General features: G+C 42.4%; 2 protein-coding genes across 2 annotated transcripts; both read right to left on the minus strand.

Moving 5' to 3' along the window:
* Nucleotides 1-2324: 2324 nt before the first annotated feature.
* Nucleotides 2325-6847, minus strand: LOC308295790 (uncharacterized protein). Its single transcript, XM_080738836.1, has 6 exons — nucleotides 6410-6847; nucleotides 6163-6252; nucleotides 5713-5859; nucleotides 5249-5299; nucleotides 4551-4607; nucleotides 2325-4105 (listed from the first exon to the last, which is right to left on the minus strand). The coding sequence occupies exons 1-6, from the start codon at nucleotides 6816-6818 to the stop codon at nucleotides 3888-3890; spliced, it is 972 nt and encodes a 323-aa protein (XP_080594962.1). The 5' UTR covers nucleotides 6819-6847; the 3' UTR covers nucleotides 2325-3887.
* A 410-nt stretch (nucleotides 6848-7257) lies between these two features.
* LOC308298347 (uncharacterized protein) lies at nucleotides 7258-11478 on the minus strand (the record flags this gene model as incomplete). Its single annotated transcript, XM_080741932.1, has 7 exons — nucleotides 7258-7278; nucleotides 8175-8584; nucleotides 9489-9701; nucleotides 10464-10681; nucleotides 10811-10948; nucleotides 11084-11221; nucleotides 11357-11478. The coding sequence occupies 7 exons, from the start codon at nucleotides 11476-11478 to the stop codon at nucleotides 7258-7260; spliced, it is 1260 nt and encodes a 419-aa protein (XP_080598058.1).
* Nucleotides 11479-21103: the final 9625 nt, after the last annotated feature.

A 21103-nucleotide genomic window follows, 5' to 3' on the forward strand; every position in this document is an offset into this window, starting at 1 on the left:
GTGCTATCGTGGTTTTGGGAACTTGATAACCTCTGTCTTATTTGTGCATGATCAAGAATGACATGTGCGTGTGAACTGTGAACACCCATATGGGAATGTACTTAGACACAGGCACGAGCGAGTACACACGAGCGTGCACACACACGCACACACGCACACACACACACACACACACACACACACACACACACACACACACACACACACACACACACATACTTGTTTTTGCTACATCGTGGGACAATCAGACAACGGCGTCCCTCCTGGGGACCCCCCTTTCTAGACATGCTACAGCTCTGAAAAAAATCAGGCATGACCAGAAAAAAATCAGGAACAAGATTCTGACTTTAAATTATCAAAATTCAATACTTTTTCTCCCAGATCTGACTGGGTCGTCCCACGTGGGGATGTCAGATACAACCATCTTCGTGGGGACACCATAACACACTTTCAGATATGTCTTCCTGGGGACACCATAACACACTTTCAGATATGTCTTCCTGGGGACACCATAACACACTTTCAGATATGTCTTCCTGGGGACACCATAACACACTTTCAGATATGTCTTCCTGGGGACACCTTAACACACTTTCAGATATGTCTTCCTGGGGACACCATAACACACTTTCAGATTAATGTCTTCCTGAGGACACCAGGGAGGTCAGGGAGCTGCGTTTTAGAGTTTGGAGATCATATCACGAAGTTGGGCCACTGACAGAGAAAGCTGTCTTGCCCAGCTCTGTCTGAGTATGAGGAAGCTTGAGTCTAATAATTGATCATGGTCACTATTGGTTCAACCCCCATAAACAAGTACCAGAGTATCCAGATCAGTTATTCACCCTGACAGACTGCAGAGATAGACTGTGTTGGTCTTGGGACCGCCACAAAGCATGATGGAGGTCAGATCAAATCACTAACTTAGTCATGTGCCGCTGTATTAAAATGGCAACTTACTGACTCGTCGAGCAACACTGGACTGGACTGGACAAAAAGGTTTGTCCATTTCAGAATGAACTACCTGTAGAAAACTTGCTCAGTAAAGCACAGACCAGACAGAGAGTGAAGTTGTCAGTTTGCTTGTATCAAACAATCATTCATTCATGATTCATTATGGTACAGTACCCACAGACAAGTTAATGAGTTATACTTAGTAATGATTCAAGGTAGATATTTCTGCCATCAGGTTGAGGTTGAGACACTCAGCTACACTAGGAACATGCCTACAGGAAGAAATACAAAAAATGTGGGAAGACAGCACAAAAGACTTGTGTACTGTTGCGATAGAAGGCTAGAGAATGGATTACAACCACCCTATGGACTGCTAGCATTGTATATATAAACAGTTCTGCTACCTTTAAATGCATTTTACATCAAATACTTTAAAATCACTGCAGAAAAAAAGCAGCTTTTTGTCCTAAAGCAACTGCAAAAGATGTCTGCCATTTGTTATACCCTGAATGTATATATACGTATATATAATAACAAAATGTGACAGCTGTTTACACTGTGCTGTGCCCCTACAACTCTTTTATGTTCCCCTCTTTCAACTGTATTTATAGTTAGACACTTGCTTTGGCAATTCAAATGTACATTTTCTCCTGCCAATAAAACCCCTTTGATTTGAAAATGAATTCTTATAACTCTCCACATTTTTCTGGGTTCACCATAGCACAGATATACTACTTCACACACTCTTCAGGTATTACTTAAATTTATTTCCAGTCTGAACAGAAGGTACTGTCTAAGACAGTAGCCTAAATGTAACGGTGCATACAGTACTGCAAATACAGTTATGTAACAATTGAACTGTAACAATTGAATTGAAATCTCACATTTCAAACATTGCAATAAGGGCACTCCAAAACAAAAGTCCATCACAAAAGTGATTTATGCTGCACTCACTGTTAAGTTAAAGCATGCGTCCTGTGCTTCCCCTGCGTGGAGGAAAGCAGTGTCTATTGTCCCCTAATGAAGTCACGGTTTGAATGAAGCTTGCCTCGTGGCTTAAGGCCAGTGACTTGCATAGGGAATGAACAGACACTGGTCTCCCCTCTCCTCCCTACAGTGAAATACAGGATCATGTTTTAACAGGAACACTACAACAGAATAACACCCAGGTACTGTATTAATGAAATGTAGTGCTGCCTGGACAAATACTCGAGGTACTGTCTAAGGCAGTACATCTGGCAGTGCAAATACAGTAGTTCAAATTAGTCATTATGCATCAATAGAACTATAAAATCTGACAGCTCAGAGATTACAACAAAAGCAGTCAAAAACAAAAGACTGTTACGCCAGTAACTTAGAATAGAACTGCCATAGACTGCACTCACTGTTAAAGCATTTGTCCCGCTTGCCCTGCGTGGAGGAAAGCAGTGTCTATTGTCCCCTAATGAAGTCACGGTTTGAATGAAGCTTGCCTTGTGGCTTAAGGACAGTGACTTGCATAGGGAATGAACAGACACTGGTCTCCCCTCTCCTCCCTACAGTGAAATACAGGATCATGTTTTAACAGGAACAGTAAAACAGAATAACACCCAGGTACTGTATTAATGAAATGTAGTGCTGCCTGGACAAATACTCGAGGTACTGTCTAAGGCAGTACATCTGGCAGTGCAAATACAGTAGTTCAAATTAGTCATTATGCATCAATAGAACTATAAAATCTGACAGCTCAGAGATTACAACAAAAGCAGTCAAAAACAAAAGACTGTTACGCCAGTAACTTAGAATAGAACTGCCTTAGGCATAGAACTGCCATAGACTGCACTCACTGTTAAAGCATTTGTCCCGCTTGCCCTGCGTGGAGGAAAGCAGTGTCTATTGTCCCCTAATGAAGTCACGGTTTGAATGAAGCTTGCCTTGTGGCTTAAGGACAGTGACTTGCATAAGGAATGAACAGACACTGGTCTCCCCTCTCCTCCCTACAGTGAAATACAGGATCATGTTTTAACAGGAACAGTAAAACAGAATAACACCCAGGTACTGTATTAATGAAATGTAGTGCTGCCTGGACAAATACTCGAGGTACTGTCTAAGGCAGTACATCTGGCAGTGCAAATACAGTAGTTCAAATTAGTCATTATGCATCAATAGAACTATAAAATCTGACAGCTCAGAGATTACAACAAAAGCAGTCAAAAACAAAAGACTGTTACGCCAGTAACTTAGAATAGAACTGCCATAGACTGCACTCACTGTTAAAGCATTTGTCCCGCTTGCCCTGCGTGGAGGAAAGCAGTGTCTATTGTCCCCTAATGAAGTCACGGTTTGAATGAAGCTTGCCTCGTGGCTTAAGGACAGTGACTTGCATAAGGAATGAACAGACACTGGTCTCCCCTCTCCTCCCTACAGTGAAATACAGGATCATGTTTTAACAGGAACACTATAACAGAATAACACCCAGGTACTGTATTAATGAAATGTAGTGCTGCCTGGACAAATACTCGAGGTACTGTCTAAGGCAGTACATCTGGCAGTGCAAATACAGTAGTTCAAATTAGTCATTATGCATCAATAGAACTATAAAATCTGACAGCTCAGAGATTACAACAAAAGCAGTCAAAAACAAAAGACTGTTACGCCAGTAACTTAGAATAGAACTGCCTTAGGCATAGAACTGCCATAGACTGCACTCACTGTTAAAGCATTTGTCCCGCTTGCCCTGCGTGGAGGAAAGCAGTGTCTATTGTCCCCTAATGAAGTCACGGTTTGAATGAAGCTTGCCTTGTGGCTTAAGGACAGTGACTTGCATAGGGAATGAACAGACACTGGTCTCCCCTCTCCTCCCTACAGTGAAATACAGGATCATGTTTTAACAGGAACACAATAACATAATAACACTCAGGTACAGGATCATGTTTTAAGAGTGCAGAAGTAGTTTTCTACATCTTCTGCATCCTCCTCTTTAGGGTGGCAATTTTGTTATGGACATAATATTTTACAGATTTCCAATCTCTCTTTATAAGTGCAGGCTCTGCTTTCAGACACTTGTCACATGCACTTTTGTCTGGGACCTTACAAGTATTTATAGCTCTCTTAAAGTTCCTCTCCACGGCCTCTCTCTCTTCTGGTTCCCAATTCTTCCTCTTTTCTTGCCGAGCTAAAACGAAAAAGGAATAACCGATTTGTGTAGTATTATTTTTAACCTAAAAGCTACAATTATTTCTACCACTGGCTATTTCTACACAGATTCAGCATTTGATTGGCCAGTGTAGTTTCATTTTGTAGTGTGTTGTATGTTTTGCACATCACACTTTGTTACTCTGTTTAACAACTGATTTTGTATATAAAGGTAAACAAACAAAAACATGTTAGCCTTTATGCAGCAACAAAGTAACGCTGAACTTTGAAGTCAAGGGAAATCTCACTGTGCTTATACTGTAACACTCCAAATTATCATACCATACATACACATAATGTGTGTGTTAGTCTGCGCAAGACCAACACTAAAAACTACTACAACTAAAAACTAACCAAACGCTATTTCGTGCTCGGACAGAGACAGACGCAGCCAGGAACACACAGAGCTGTCAAAATATCCTTACCTCTTTTTGGCTCCGTCTGTCTGGCTCCTGTCGGTGCTGACCCACTCCGTTTAGCAACTGTTGGAACAACAAGATCATTGTTAATTGCCACGTAGGTCAAGTAAGGCGGAGATTCTCCTACTATGCTACACATTTCCAAACTTGGTCTGGATCAAACTTAAGTCTGGTGGGAAATTACCAGTGTTTGTCAGTAACAAATTACATATTACTGTAATATTATTAGCTTTTCCAGCAAAAGTAGTGTAACGATATTACTGCCAAAACACACCTCATTACTCATTACAAATGAGCTTGTTGTTGCATGATGTGAAAATAGAACATATTTACAAGCTATCAGCAGATAACAGCAGAGATGTGCAGTAGTTTGTAGATCCTAATTACAAATGAGCTTGTTGTTGCATGATGTGAAAATAGAACAGATTTACAAGCTATCAGCAGATAACAACAGAGATGTGCAGGAGTTTGTAGATCCTAATCCACCGCAGCATTCTGCACACGACATACACTACAAGTTGTCTCTAAACAGATTGTGTTGTACATCTCTATAATTTTGCGGGTGGCAGGGGGGAACTGGGGAAAGTAATAAAGTAATGTAACATATTACTCTTTGATTCAAGTAATAAGTAATGTATTAGTAATGTATTACTTTTTCTAAGGGGTCATAAGGAAATAGTACAGCAAGTGTCCAATATCCTTACCTGTTTTTGGCTCCGTCTGTCCGACTCCTGCTGACCCACTCTGTTTAGCAACTGTTGAATGACAAGAACAACATTATTCTGTTAGTGCCACAGATAGGCCAAGTAAAGCTACGGGCATTGATTGCTACACATCTCCAAACTTGGTGAGAATCGACACATGCAACAGACTGGCCGATCGCCCTGAATTGTTGCGCAGGTTCTCCAAGATAGCGCCGCCCATGGCTGCTGTGGTGACTACGTGTTGTGTTCTGTTAGTGTTTTTTGTGTTTGTCTGTTTTTTTGTTTTTGTATGTTATATGTGAAAAAATTGATTTGAATGCAAAAATGTAGTATGCCAAAGCAAATTCCTATGTGTATTACACAATGGTTAATAAAGAAATCTGAATCTGAATTTGACAAAGCCACTTAGACCACCCAGCTGACCTGGGTCAGATAAAAAGGAAAACCCTGTCCAATATCCTTACCTCCGGTTGGCACCGCCTCCCCATCTTGCAGCGATCCGCTCAGGCCATCAACAGTTGGCACCGCCTCCCCATCTTGCAGCGATCCGCTCAGGCCATCAACAGTTGGCACCGCCTCCCCATCTTGCAGCGATCCGCTCAGGCCATCAACTATATAATGACAAGTCAAATATTATTTAAGTAAATGTGCAGGAGATAATTGTGTCTGCCATCTCTCCCTGTAATGTCTTTGTGTCAATTACAAATGGCGAGAGCTGTAAAAGGGTGGCCGTCTCCAAGCTGATAACTGTGAGAAGCAAACAACTGGCAAGAACATTGGAACATCAACTGTTCCGTTTTGCATGTGACAGTGAAAAACAACATTATGCTAAAATGTGTTATGTATCTCAACAGTCGAGGGGTGCTATAAAGATGTAACAGAATATGTGCTGCTGTAATGATCAAAGTATATACCTTCCATGACCTCAGGCCCCTCACACATGTTGTTGTCATCACACGTGCCGTCCCCACACCCGTCCTCAAACGCGTCGTCCTCACACACTTCTAAGGATTAAAGGCACATTTTCAAGATTTTTCTAAAAAATGCATATATATATATATAAGCTTGTAGCATGGCACAATGGCACTCGGTGCTGCACTACGAGCTTGCGCATCTGTTAAATTTCAATAGCTAAAGTATAACAATGCATGAAACACCCACCATCTGGATCGATGTGAATTTCATCCAGGTTCTTGCCTTGGAATTCTCCCATTCGTCCCTTCTCCATGGCCAGGAGCACTTTGCTCACCCTGGCGAGCTGCAGGGTGCTCTCCGGAAGCCTATAAAACTTGTCGTGAACTCGGATGCTATGTCCCATAAAATCTGCTAGCTGCCCCCGCTCCGTATCTCTTAGATTCAGAACCGTTGAAAGGGTTGCTAGTTGTTTCCTCAGTTTGGTTCCTGTAATTGCTAGGGGATTCTTGAGGTCACACAGTTTGGTGTACTCTCTGAGAATATCACTGGTGCGAAAGAATGACATACTGGTGGGTATGGCGAATAGATAGGGGTTGTCCTCAAGGACACCACATTCATTTCTGTATTCACAGAGACAGACCACTGATTCCAGCATTAGCGGAGTTAATAGAACGGGTACCTTGTTTTCACACTTTCCCTCAATTTCGATTCTCGCAAAGTGTGTGCACAGCCTTTTCTCGAGGTCAGAGAGAGCATAGTTGATGTCTTCGTGGTTGGACGATTTGTCTCTCGACAAGAAGTCTTGTAGCTTAATCTGGTTCATCTCGCCTTGTCTGCGACGGTTGAAAAGCATAACCTGAACTTGAGTGACCCTGGACAGTTTCCTCCAGTTCTCCATAGACACTGTAGACTTGAGATCCTCAAGGTATTGCTGCTGCTCTTTCTGTAAGTACTTGTGCAATTTTGCGACGTCTTCAGTCAGAGGAAGAAGCAGTGGGGCATTCCACTTGGCTTGAGACAGGGTCTTCCGACATTCATTTGTTACATCCTCAGCCCATCTTGCGTCGTAGATCCTTTGGAAGTTAAGTGCTTCTTCAGCCAACTGTTTGTCTCCGCTGATGAGAGCACGACCCTCCAGAAGAATCGCAAGTTTCTTGAGGCTGTATCCAAGTTTCATTGGAAGACTGTCAGCTCTCTCTTTTCTTGTATGTGTTCGTCCGACATATTTCACTGCCTCCACTGTAAGCTCATAGTTCTTTGGCTGGATGTAATCTCTGATACTCTTCAGTGGCGTGATCTCACTTCCATAAAGGACAAGTCGCCCCAGCTCTCTTAACTTACTCCGGATGTAGTCATGTTTCGCAGCGTTGGATCCGTGCCTCTTGTAGAGGGACTTTGCTAACTCCATAATGCACCAGTCTTTTTCGACTGCATCTGCGATGCGATCCCTTTTCAATTTACTCAAGACATTCCAAACACCTTTGGACACTCCATGGGGGATGGGTTCGGCTAATGCACACAAGGCCTGGACTCTTGTTTTTCCAGGTTTTGGATTAACGACTTGTGGGTTGAATTTGCACTTCTTCATGTGTCTCCACAGTGACCATTTTGTGAAGCAACCTTGGCAGTGGACGCAATGCAGGACATCTTGCCCTGACATATCTTTTTTTGGCTGCTTGCTTGGTACCAGTGTCCCAGAGCCTGTTTCTAAAACTTCAACATTGTGGGCATAGTTGCCTCTGTTGCGGAGCTTATCTAAATGCATTCGCCTTTCTTTAGAATTCTTTGGGAAACTGAATGCTTTTGCAACCTCGATCTCCTTGGGATGAACGTTCTCCAAATGCCTTGCCATCTTTAAGAATGGCAACTCACAATACAAACAGAACTGTTGTTTACTGTATTTACGAGATCCGTCTGCTTTTCTTGTGACGGCAGGAATTATCACAGAGGTTCTCAAGACATTTTGGGTCTTAGTGTGTGTGGTCTTAGAGAGTGTGTGTGTGTCTGTCACATCCTGTTTGTCTCTCCTTAGTTGGACATCTATCTCTGCTGCCACATCATCACGAAGTTCCACCCGTCCCCCGCTAGTCTCCTCAAATTCACTCCCTGCTTTCACTTCCTCAGACGAATCACTGCAATATGCATTCTTATCGGCAGAGGGGGAGTATGTGATGTCTTCTGAGTCTTGTCTGTTTCTCCTTAGTTGGACATCTCTCTCTGCTGCCACATCATCACAAAGTTCCACTTGTCCCTCGCTGAAGTCCTCAAATTCACTCCCTGCTTTCACTTCCTCAGACGAATCACTGCAATATGCATTCTTATCGGCAGAGGGGGAGTATGTTTTGTCGTCTAAGTCTGAAAAGGAAGACCGATCGCTGTCGTCATCAGATAAATCTTGGGGCAGTGAGTTGAAGCCTGGACCTGTACAGGACAAACAAGACAATCTCGGTTATTTTAGTTGCCAAGTATATAAAACCTTGCAAACTAAAGAGGATTCACCAACTTACATAAGGCTACTACTAATAATAGAGGTGTAACAATACATTTTAACAGCGATATGATACGTACAACGATACATGGTTGACTCAACGATGCATGGATATATTGGTTCATTGTGGCAATACGATCTTTTACATAGTATTTCTCTTTAACCCATTTAGGCCTAGAATTATTGAATCAATAATTCTAGAATGCTTTAACCAGTGAAAAATAGCAGATATACAAGCTCACAGCAGCTGCGAGCTTGTAGATCTGCTATTTTTGAAAAAGTTGTGAAAATGTGTTCAAATCTTTGAATATATGTATTTTCAAAGCGAACGTTTGTAACTCAAATTTTGCTTCTGGGTGGTCCCTGGAACTAAATATTTTGAAATGGGGTTCCGTGGCCAAATACATATAATTTTGGGGGTCCTTCACATGAAAAGGTTTGAGAACCACTGACATAGTAGTCTCTCAAGAACAGACTAACTGAGCTCCATTCAAGTGAAAAGGACCTTTTCTTTGACGATGGCTGGTCAGATTGCTGACATAGAAACATAGGTTTTTTCAGAAAATCTTAGAAGGATTCAAAAGACACTTATAGAATCGGGTCAAAATTCAAATTTTCACGATTTTTCAAAAATAGCAGATCTACAAGCTCGCAGCGCGGCGAGCTTGTTTTCTCTTCTCCTAAACAGTTAGTTTTGCCCCAATGACTTGGGCTCAGTCACAATTACTACTGTTACATAAAGTACCTAAAACAGCAGATCAAACAGGTTTTGAGCTTGCAGATCTGCTTCAATTTTGAACAGTATCAACATTTGTCGCCACACACAATCCCTGTTACCTTCGTCGGGAGTACAGGAGTTGCCACAGTTGTAGAGGTCAGGAGGAGGTCTATTGCGCCGTGACAGGTTGTCACGGGAGAAGGGCACAGGCCTGGGGGCCGAAGAGGTGGAGGGCAGGGTGAAGAGACTATTGTAGGCGGGCAAGTGGAGGTGTCGGAGTCTGTCAGCAGCAGCATCCAGGACGTTGAGGGACGACTTGCTGTTCGAATGCTCTAGAGGGGAAACGAGGACGAGAGCAAAGATTAGTATGGGGCTGTTAAGTATGACATCATTTTGTAGGCAGAGGAGAATTTCTGCCCCCAGTTTCCGTGAATCTTTTTACTATTTTTACTATTTACACATTTTTCTTCTCTTTGTTGTTGAAAGGAAAGTGTTAGAATTATACTTTAGTCGTTATTCTTTAGTCGTTGTTTTTTGAAATAGCGAGGGACAGAAAATGCTCTGGGGGCAGATTCTCCTCTGCCTACAAAATTATGTCACGGCTTAAAAGCCCCATAGGGATATACACCATCCCAGTTGTAGACACTAGAGGCGGAATGGTAGATATCTAATGGTAAATCTCACAAATGCCCAATGTTACTGGTATTAGATAACATGAGTGTGGTGCAGAGACTGGTGGTAAAGGTAAAGAATAAATATTTTTGCCTGAAAAAGCCAGTACTCATGCTGACAGGAAACTCACCACCAGTAGCGAGAGACCAATATATCGGGAACCGATTATCGGCCGCCGATATGACCTTATTTGGGCATATCGGTATCGGTGAAATTTCCCGCCGATATAAAAATAAATTAATAAAACTGGCTGCAGTGCCTTAGAGCTGTGTGGAGTCTGTGGACTGCATTTGGAAGTGCAATGAAATACTTTGTCCAGCAGAGCGCGCCATGCACTGTTGCACACAGCTCACATTTCCTTCATAGGTCACTCACTGAGGCTAGACCTACTCTCAACACAACACAAACAGGACACACAGTACCTTTTTTGTGGAGGATGGAGATACATTTGTTCTTCAACATCTGCAGTGTGAAGGGCTGGAGTGTAAGGAGATCAACCTCATCCTCTTCGTGTGCGGAGCCACGGGATGGGTCAGACTGGATAAGTGCTACCACTTGAAAGAGTTGTTCTCCAGGGACCTGGCCAATGTCTTGTGCAAGCTGCCGCAACTCGTCCACAGGCATGGAATTCTCCTTGTTGCTGTAGGCAGGACACACAGGTGGCAGATAACTCATTACAAAAGAACACTTCTGTAGTGCTTGAGTGAGGTGTCCGGTTTATAATAATGACATGTATCAGATTAAGCTACTGTAAGTGTGAAAATCCTACTTGGTCTTTCTGCTTTTGGTGTTCCTAGATTTGGACTCTCCGAGCGACTGATCCGAGGCATTAGGCTGCAAAGAGACCCGGGGAATGTCTTTTGCAAGCTGCTGCAACTCCTTCACAGGCATGGATGTAACCCCATCTCTGTAGATAGAGGCAAGACACACAGGTGGCAGATAACTCATTACAAAAGAACACTTCTGTAGTGCTTGAGTGAGGTGTCCGGTTTATAATAATGACATGTATCAGATTAAGCTACTGTAAGTGTGAAAATCCTACTTGGTCTTTCTGCTTTTGGTGTTCCTAGATTTGGACTCTCCGAGCGACTGATCCGAGGCATTAGGCTGCAAAGAGACCCGGGGAATGTCTTTTGCAAGCTGCTGCAACTCCTTCACAGGCATGGATGTAACCCCATCTCTGTAGATAGAGGCAAGACACACAGGTGGCAGATAACTCATTACAAAAGAACACTTCTGTAGTGCTTGAGTGAGGTGTCCGGTTTATAATAATGACATGTATCAGATTAAGCTACTGTAAGTGTGAAAATCCTACTTGGTCTTTCTGCTTTTGGTGTTCCTAGATTTGGACTCTCCGAGCGACTGATCCGAGGCATTAGGCTGCAAAGAGACCTGGGGAATGTCTTTTGCAAGCTGCTGCAACTCCTTCACAGGCATGGATTTAACCCCGTCTCTGTAGATAGAGGCAAGACACACAGGTGGCAGAAAAGTCATTACAAAAGAACATAATAATGACATGTATCAGATTAAGCTACTGTAAGTGTGCAAATCCTACTTGGTCTTTCTGCTTTTGGCGGTTCTAGATTTGGTGTTTCCAAGCGACTCATCAGAGGCATCGGCAATGTATTCTGCAAGCTGCCGCAACTCCTCCTCAGATCTGAATTTCACCTTGTTGCTGTAGGGAGGCAGGACACAAAAAAACAGGTGGCAGAAATCTCAATACAAAAGAACACTTCTGGATTGTATGAGTGAAATGCAGACAAAATGAAGACACCAGCAATATGTGGATTCAGCAAGTAACCCTGCAGATGATCTCACACGCAGCAAGACTTTGGAGGAGCTGGTGAAGCCCAACAGATGTGTTTCAATGCGTCCAGTAGTCTGAAAGCACACCAGCATCTCCACACTGGAGAAAAACCTTTCAAGTGTATACTTTGTGACAAGAGTTTCACTACGTCATCTGATCTAAAGAGACACCAGCATGTCCACACTGGAGCAAAACCATTCCATTGTAAACACTGTGACAAGAGTCAGTCATTTAAGTAATCTGAACACACACCAGCTTACCCATACTGGAGATAAACCTTTCAACTGTACCCTAACACTGTGACAAGAGTTTCATTACATAGTCTCACCTAAAGAAACAACAGCAAAGCCTCTACAGCAGGGGTCTTCAAAGTTGTCAGGGCAAGGACCCCTTAGTTGAGAGAGATGAAGCCCACAACCTTATCATAGATTCCATATTGTTTGCCAGCACAATACATTAGGGTATTTTGGATTCATGTCAATTTGTGTTTTTTAACCACTTGAACTGTCAATACTTCTCCCCTCTACACCAAACCTCTTTGCCGAAAATAGCCGATCTACAAGCTCACAACGCCTCGCAGCGCGAGGCATTGTGAGCTTGTAGATCTGCTATTTTTGGCCAAAGTTCTCCAAATCTGGTTAAGAATCTGTCTATTCACGATATTCCTGGCCCCGCCCCCGGCTTCCTGTTCATATCCTGAAAGAAAATAAAAAACATCATTTGGTTTCCTGTGTCCTTGCATTAAAGTGTCAGTAGAGGCGCTCTGGGCTCTTGGCTCTGAATGAACCGGTGTTGCCATGTCTGCTTATAATAAGCAATTGGTGTCGTTGTTTATTGGGCTTACTTTCTAATATTTTTTAAACCAGTGGTTCCCAAATCTTTTCATATCAAGGACCCCAGATTAACAGATGTGTCCACAGTCGCAGACCCCCATCTGAAAATATGTGGTGCCAGGGACCGCCACACAGATTTGTGTTGTTAAAATGTTTCAAAAATATTCAAATTATTTTCGTTTTTTCTTTCCTCTATATTTTTTAAATAGCAAATATACAAGCTCACAATGTGTCACAATGTGACACATTGTGAGCTTGCTGATCTGCTATTTTCAAATGTAAATGTAAAGTAGTAAAACTGAACCTAGTTAATTCTATTGGGCTTATTATTCATAGACCTGGCCGCTTGTCTCTGGCAATATCTGGCAACAGACAATTCCCTGTCACTTCCTTGGGATCTCTTGTTCTTCGACTTGGGAGGAAGTGAAAAGATGTTTAAAAATGCTCCAGCGCCCTCTGTAAAAGGAAAATGGCAGCCTCCATAGAATGGCCAGGAATATCGTGAATAAAGGAGATTTTCTTATTCTTTTCTTTCTATCACACAAAGATTTGGAGGACCCCCTGTAGTAACTCTGAGGACCCCCTCGGGGTCCCGGACCCCCTGTTGAAGACCCTTGCTCTACAGGCTGAATTCACTAACTAATAATAATTTAGTCATGTATCAGATTAAGCTAAGTGTGTTAATCCTACCTTGTGTTTCTGGCTTCTCTGAGTGGCTGCAGCAGATCAATGCCGGAAGAGCCATTAGGCTGCAGAGGAAAGGAGTAAGACCAGAGTTAAGAGGCATAAAGAAGGGGGAAAAAAACAAACAAACAAAAAAACAGGTCCCTCTAAGTGTGAATGTATTTTATACATCTAGGCTGAATCTTCCTCTGCACATACTGTACACCTACTCCAACTCACATGTCAAGGACCAAAATGCTCCAGTGTTGTTTTCAAAGACAAGACGAAACATGTTCAGCGACTACCTTTTTACACTGACAAAAACTAAATTGAAATTGAATGAAAACAAGCTGATGAATACAAACTAGACTAAAATAATTGGAAGGGACTAGTGGGCCAGTATATCCACTATAAATAAGTCATTGTACACTTGGTTTCATGATGTAAATAGCCGATCTACAACCTCACAACATGTTGTGATGCGGTATAGATCTGCTATTTTCAGCAAGGGTGAAATCACTCATTAAGACGGCATCAAGGCCTGCCAAATTACATTTTATATATTATTGTTATCATCAACAACCAGGCCTGGAATTTCGTCATTTTAGGGGCAAGGCCACTTTGAGGGCACAAAGGCCAAATGCCAGGGCAGGAAGGCCATCGAATAAAACAAGATTTTAGAATAATTAATAAAACAATTCGTTTCATTTAAGGGTTAAGGATCTATCTGGTGTGAAATAAATAAATTGGTATTTACAATCTGATCCATGCACAAATCAAAGTTACTAGATTGGTTTAAAAACCCCGCCCCACGCTCAGAGACCAGAGACTCTTTCTCTGGTCTGGAGCTGAGTACAGGAATCACTTTTTATTTTCGGCTGCTCCAATGAGCGCGGGGGGTGGGTCTAACGAATATCCAATCCGCGCAGCAGTTGAAACGATTCAAACGAAGTTCACACACAGGCAGGCTGAGGAAGGCACACGCACACACACGCTGAGTTCACCAAGCTGTTTATGTTTATTACATGTTTATGGTTGCAGTTCTGTCACTGGCACAGTGAAAGATTTGCACACATTTTCAAGACTTTTTCAAAAATAGCAGATCTACAAGCTCGCAGCGCGGCACTCGGACGCGACGCACGGTGGACGCGACCGTGCGTCGCGTCCACCGTGCGTCTCGATCACCGTGCATCGCGATCACTCGCGCGCACGCTCGCAAAAAAGTCCCTCCCTGTAAATCGCTTAGAATAGAGCACAGTTTCAGACTAAAGCGTGAGCTGAGTCTGAAATCAGGCTACCCTGGTCCTATGCTTATTTAGTTAAAAACATATCATTACACACCCAATGAAGCTCTGAATTCATGGAGATTTATTTTTCTTTTCTCACATTCCTATGCCAATAATTTGATGACTCCTCTAGGAAACACTTCTGGCTTAGGAATGCTATAAAAAATTAAATCTCCATGAATTTAAGGCTTCGCCGGATGTGCAATTGATAGAACATAAGTCATTTTTGGGGTGAACTACTCCTTTAAAGGTTAGACAACCACTGACATAGTAGTCTCTCAAGAACCGACTAACTGAGCTCCAGTTGAAGTGGACCTTTTCTTTGATGATGGCTGGCCAGATTGCTGACATAGATTTTTTTAAACTTAGAAGGATTCAAAAGACACTTATAGAATTAAAATTAAAAATGTCAAGATTTTTCAGCTGTGAGCTTGTAGACCTGCTATTTTTTTATATTTAAAGCATAAAATATTGAGTCATATTGATTGTGTTCAGGTCTAAATGGGTTAAATGTCAAGGACCCCCAAACTGATATTCATTTGGCCACGGACCCCCATCTCAAAATATGTAGTTCCAGGGACCACCCAGAAGCAAAATTTGAGTTACAAACGTTCGCTTTGAAAATACATATATTCAAAGATTTGCACATATTTTCACGACTTTGTCAAAAATAGCAGATCTACAAGCTTGGCTTGTAGATCTGCCATTTTTAAAAAATCGTGAAAATTTGATTTTTGACCCGATTCTATAAGTGTCTTTTGAATCCTTCTAAGGTTTTTTGAAAAACCTATGTTTCTATGTCAGCAAACTGGCCAGCCATCGTCAAAGAAAAGGTCCTTTTCACTTCAACTGGAGCTCAGTTAGTCGGTTCTTGAGAGACTACCATGTCAGTGGTTCTCTAACCTTTTCATGTCAAGGACCCCCAAACTGATATTTATTTGGCCACGGACCCCCATCTCAAAATATGTAGTTCCAGGGACCACCCAGAAGCAAATTTTCAGTTACAAACGTTTGCTTTGAAAACACATATATTCAAAGATTTGCACACATTTTCACGACTTTTCCAAAAATAGCAGATCTACAAGCTTGCAGCGCGGCACTCGGTGCCACGCTGTGAGCTAGTCTAGTCAACTCTACCTGCAGATGATAAGTGGAGGCAACAATGGAGTCAATCTCCTTAATTCCACTAGAATGTAATTTAATTGTTGTACTAATAAGTAGTATTGTCATACTACTTATTAACTGAGAACCAATAATATCAGCAATATGTCAATTGCATAGTAATCATGTATCAAAGCTATTCAAAATGGATAGAATCATGATTTATTTTTTAACATAAATGTAAAAAAAAAAAGAAAAACATTTTTTTTTTTTTTTTTTTAAGCAATAATTTCACGGACCCCCTGCAGTACCTCCGCGGACCCCCTAGGGGTCGCGGACCCCCTGTTGAAGACCCCTGGCCTAACTATCAAACATCAATCATCCTATCCTTGACTCCAGACTCCATTTATTCAACCCCAAATTCATGCTAATTACAAAGCATGCTGGACATGGCAAAACAAACGGCACCCCAGTTATAGTGCGAGTGATCTTCTCCACACAAGCCACCCAGCTGCTTACTGCCCATCCCCCACTACACTGTCTCGAGCTAATCAGCGTTATCAACTTCAGCTGTGCCAAAAGCCGCCCAACACCCCCCCCCCCCCCCCCCCCCCAGGCAGACAAGACTCTCAGGAATACAATCCATGGCTTATTTTCTGCTTGCTTGCCTGCTTTTTCACCTTGTTGTTTAGGCTATCACCTATCATGGATTCATGTCTAATCTGTTTGTACACAATCTTTTGTAACACGTTTTTTTAAGACATTAAACAATGTTCTGAGCCGAGCACTGTTGTATGCTCACGAAGTGCATGCAGCACTTCGTCTCGTCACTTCGTCTTGCGCAGGCACAAGACTGAACCTACAGCCCATGGGATTGGATTGGCGGAGACTGTGTCTTAGCAACACTGTAGCCAATGGGCTGCCGCTGCTTACAAACAGCGCAGCGCCCCTCCCAGCAATGGGATGCAGCAGCACTTTTCTCAGAGCAGAGTGGAATCGCTGTCAATTCTCAATTAAATCATCCCGTCATTCATATTTATACCCCAACCTTCAAATACGGGACAAAGACTTCCACAGTGAAATAACAGACTGCCAGTGGCATCAGTTCATTTATTTATTCAGTTTATTTTTTGACGGCTCATCATCCGTCCACCAGTGCGTCAGTTCAGCAAAAGCTAAGGTATGGCAACATGACTGTTGTCTGGTCTTGCACGTGATGGCACGCATGCAACACACCAGTCATGTTGCCAAACTATTAGCTACATGCACGATGAGTTTATTTTACATTTTATTATTTTCCCCTGTAATCATGGTATGGTACCATACCCATGTGTGCCTCTGCTCTCTGCCTCGCAATGCTCCCATCCATCAGCTATGCTCGCTGTGTTGCATGCCAGGAGGTTTGCGTTAATGCGTCCCGCCACGATATGCATCAGATTTACATCACTGTGTTACAAACAAATATACAAAATCGTTTGAAAGATTACCTCATGTGTAGACATTATTCTCCTGCCTTCCTCCAGCTCCATGTAGACTACTTCCTTGTATGTGGAAATGTACTGCTGACTGCTGCACGTAGATTGGCTCAAGTGGCACGTGATAGGCAGCACGCCATATGATTGGCTATAGGAGTGTGAAAGCGGCGCAAACACACTGTTCTGCAGTTGCATTGGTTTGGTCAATGGGGGGAGGTAGAGGAGATTCATTAAACACTCCTTAAACACTCTTTTCATGTTTTTCTATCTTTGTGGGGACTTTTCTAAAAAACCGTGTGGAGCTCAACAGGCATGTCAGCAATGCTTACTCTCGATTTAAACGATAAACGGTGTGGGGACGCGGTTTTTGGTCCCCACACCGTTTTGGGTCCTCTGTAGGTGAGTGTGTTGTCAGACGCTTGTCCCCACGAAGTAGCAAAAACAAACACACACACACACACACACACACACACACACACACACACACACACACACACACCCCTCTCCCAGAAGCCTCTCTCCAAACCCCCATGCTCTCTCCTATCTGCCAATGCGCTGCTGGAGATATTGTTAGCATTCCATTTGCCATTTACATTTTCTCTGCTTGACATAATTGAGGAATGGATGCTCTTATGAAAATTAAACCCCCGGTCCTCCTGGGGTACTGTAACCCTGTTAAAATGTAATGAGATTCTTTATGCGTCTTCTTGTGATTCTTTTTTTTATTAAATAGAATATCAGTATGACTAATTCCCTGGGCCTAAATGCGGACTGGAACACAGCATTATTGATAGGCTAGTGCATAAGTGGTCTCCCTTGCCCTGCCTCTAATGGCCTAATAATGCATTATACCAGTATCTGTGGGCCTGCGGCTTGCAGTGCTTATTGTCGTTATTGAAAACACCTGGGCGAACCATTCATCAAGGTTAAATCTCGACGGCCCATCCGTTCATTAGGCTGTCAGTAAACATCTTTATTTAGTTTCAGCCTGCCGATGCTGGCCCACTGGAGGCACGGAGCGCCCCAGCGTGCAGCTGGGGCCGTCCGGCAGCACTCTGCCCACGGTGGGACCTCCAGACTAGCTGTGTCCCTTCCTTGTCATTTTGGACGGATGATGAAGCGGAACAGATTAGGTTGGTCGTTCCCGGAACAGAGGCAATTCTATATTCACCACGCATATTCATCTTCTCTGATGATTGCTCTGAGTGTAAGCAGAGGGAGAGGCTGAAAAACTGTTGGGTAATCTCTGAGAATTAGCTTTCTTTTTTTGCTCTCTCTCTCTCTCTCTCTCTCTCTCTCTCTCTCTCTCTCTTCCTGTTCTTTTCTTCACAGACTGATGGGCTGAGCCAAGTGCAGGCTAGTCGAGAAATGACTTTACATTGTCGGGAGACTAGGGACCGACTTTTAAGTTGAAGAGCAACTTGACAGATGGGGGACATGATGAGAATCTGACTGGCGGGAGTTCAAAAAGAGACAACTGACCTTATATATACACCTATTGTTGTTCTTTTTACCAGCTACAGTATAGACAGCCGATGACATTAGAATCTCCTGCAAACTGCTTGATTTTATGACGTCAGAATTATATATATATAGGCCTACTATCATACGATTTATATTATTATAATATAGACCTAAACGGTAAGATGGAAGGCAGTTCCCAGTGATACTGCTGCACAAGGCTAGTCTACAAGGCGCAAGCTGGTATAAAATAATGACTGTGTCATTTCTTGTTTTCCTTTTTCATATAGAAATTCTTACAGCTTTTCAACATTGTAGAACTGAAATAAACATCTCAAATGATGTATAGCCTATATTCTAATATTTTCCCTATTTGCATATTTCTCAAACTACGTAGCCTTAATACACACTTTCACTCCTAGTGATATTCTGTGTATTCAATAATGTTACCCTAACATTTGGTTTAAAAAAGGAGTGTGGATTGGCATGTTTATTCACGTAACACATTTTGGCGCTCTAGTAAAACTGTAGTTTTATCAGCCTTTATACTGCAATATAGCTTAAATGTAGGCTGCATGTACCGCTACAGACAATTTAATGAATAAATTAGGCTATATACTACATAATTAGTAACATCTATTGCTGTATTCTAACACAAATTGAGTCTAATATGGTTGGCCATGACATTAGCTATTCATTTAAAGAAAATTGCAGCAAATTATGCAGAAAGGAAACATGCTCTTCTTAATAAAAAGAGAAGCAATTCTCTTAATTCTGTTTTGGAGTTTAATCTGGAAATTGGACAAAAAAATCAAATGCTGCAATTATTGTTTTTTTGTTTGTTTTGTTTTGAGAGGCTCCTCATTCAACTGTAATGAAGATTACGATTGCCTGGTGGCAATTCATTTGCAGAATGACTTCCTGGTAAAAACCAACTGCAGACAGACGGTCTATTCATTTAGTTAATGATCATCACTGAAACAGCAAGTCTAAGAAAAGTGCAAATGCACACATTTAGCCTAATAACCAGAATATCTTTGTATTCTGTGTTCCCTCTTGTCTTCAACCATTTTGCATTCTGTTATCTCAACAAATAGCAGATAATTGACAAACATGTCATGCAGCAATGGCTCAAAAAGACCATGCACTTAAATATAAAAAGGACACTGCTTACCCACATGTCCAAAAATTAATACAAATGTCAGCATTTGCATTCATTTATTTGCTTGTGAACGTATTACCCTATACAAAAACGGAAGACTATTTGGATAATGGGGGTGTGAACAGTGAAATAGCCAGCTACAAACCAATTGTAACAAGTTTAGGTGATGTTGTTGGCATTTCAACAGACATTAAACCTTTGACTGTCTCCAAACAGGGACAAATATGATTCATTCTCTCTCTCTCTCTCTCTCTCTCTCTCTCTCTCTCTCTCTCTCTCTCTCTCTCTGGAGGAGATATGCAGGAAGGTCACAAAAAAGTTGGGTGTTCAAGGACAGTATGGGCGCGCACGCACGCACGCACGCACGCACGCACGCACGCACACACGCATGTACACACGCACACACACACACACACACACACACACACACACACACACACACACACACACACAATATGTCCACACCTACGTAAGATGAGGCAGATGCTAGCTTTGGTGGATTGATGTGCCAGGGAGTGGAGCCCGCCATGCCAGGCTGGGACCTACAGTACAGTGTGGATCCATGGGAAATAACAAGAGTTCCATGCAGGGAACCATATATCTCTCAGTGGCAGCAGGGTGTTTCAGGCCTGTGTGTGTGTGTGTGTGTGTGTGTGTGTGTGTGTGTGTGTGTGTGTGTGTGTGTGTGTGTGTGTGTGTGTGCGTGTGCGTGTCTGTCAGTGGCCTGGGCCGGGGGGCCAGGGGCCCCGGGCCCTCAGACCAAAGACAAACAAGCAGCAGCAGCAGCTGGACCGAAAGTATTCATCTATACACATGTACGCACGTCCAGTCACAACACTTTACACGCACAAACCCGCATTTTTTGCTACACACAGACATTTCTGCCATTGGATTATTTTGATTACAAATATAAATAGGCCTTGAATTTTGTATTTTTAGGGATGGGCCATTTAATTTAATTTCTTTTGACCGTACCTCCTGCACAGGGCAGTAAAATATGAGAACTCTTGTTTTATGAATATAAAGATGGGGTGAGGCCAAAGGATGGGGGATAGAGAGGCCCATGTTGAAAGTATTAGGGAGCATTATAACGATACTCTCAGATTTAAATAAACACTGGATTTTACTGCGTAAAGCTAAGACTGATTTATACTTGACTACGTCGTCACAAGCTTTTAAACTTGCTATTTTCGTTGTATCATACAACAGGGCATAGATTAGGCATGGCGGGGCACATGAAAATGTAGGCCATGTTCCAATATACTGCTATATTA

Source organism: Nannobrachium achirus (assembly GCF_963921795.1).
Source record: "Nannobrachium achirus genome assembly, chromosome: 2".
NCBI lineage: Eukaryota > Metazoa > Chordata > Actinopteri > Myctophiformes > Myctophidae > Nannobrachium > Nannobrachium achirus.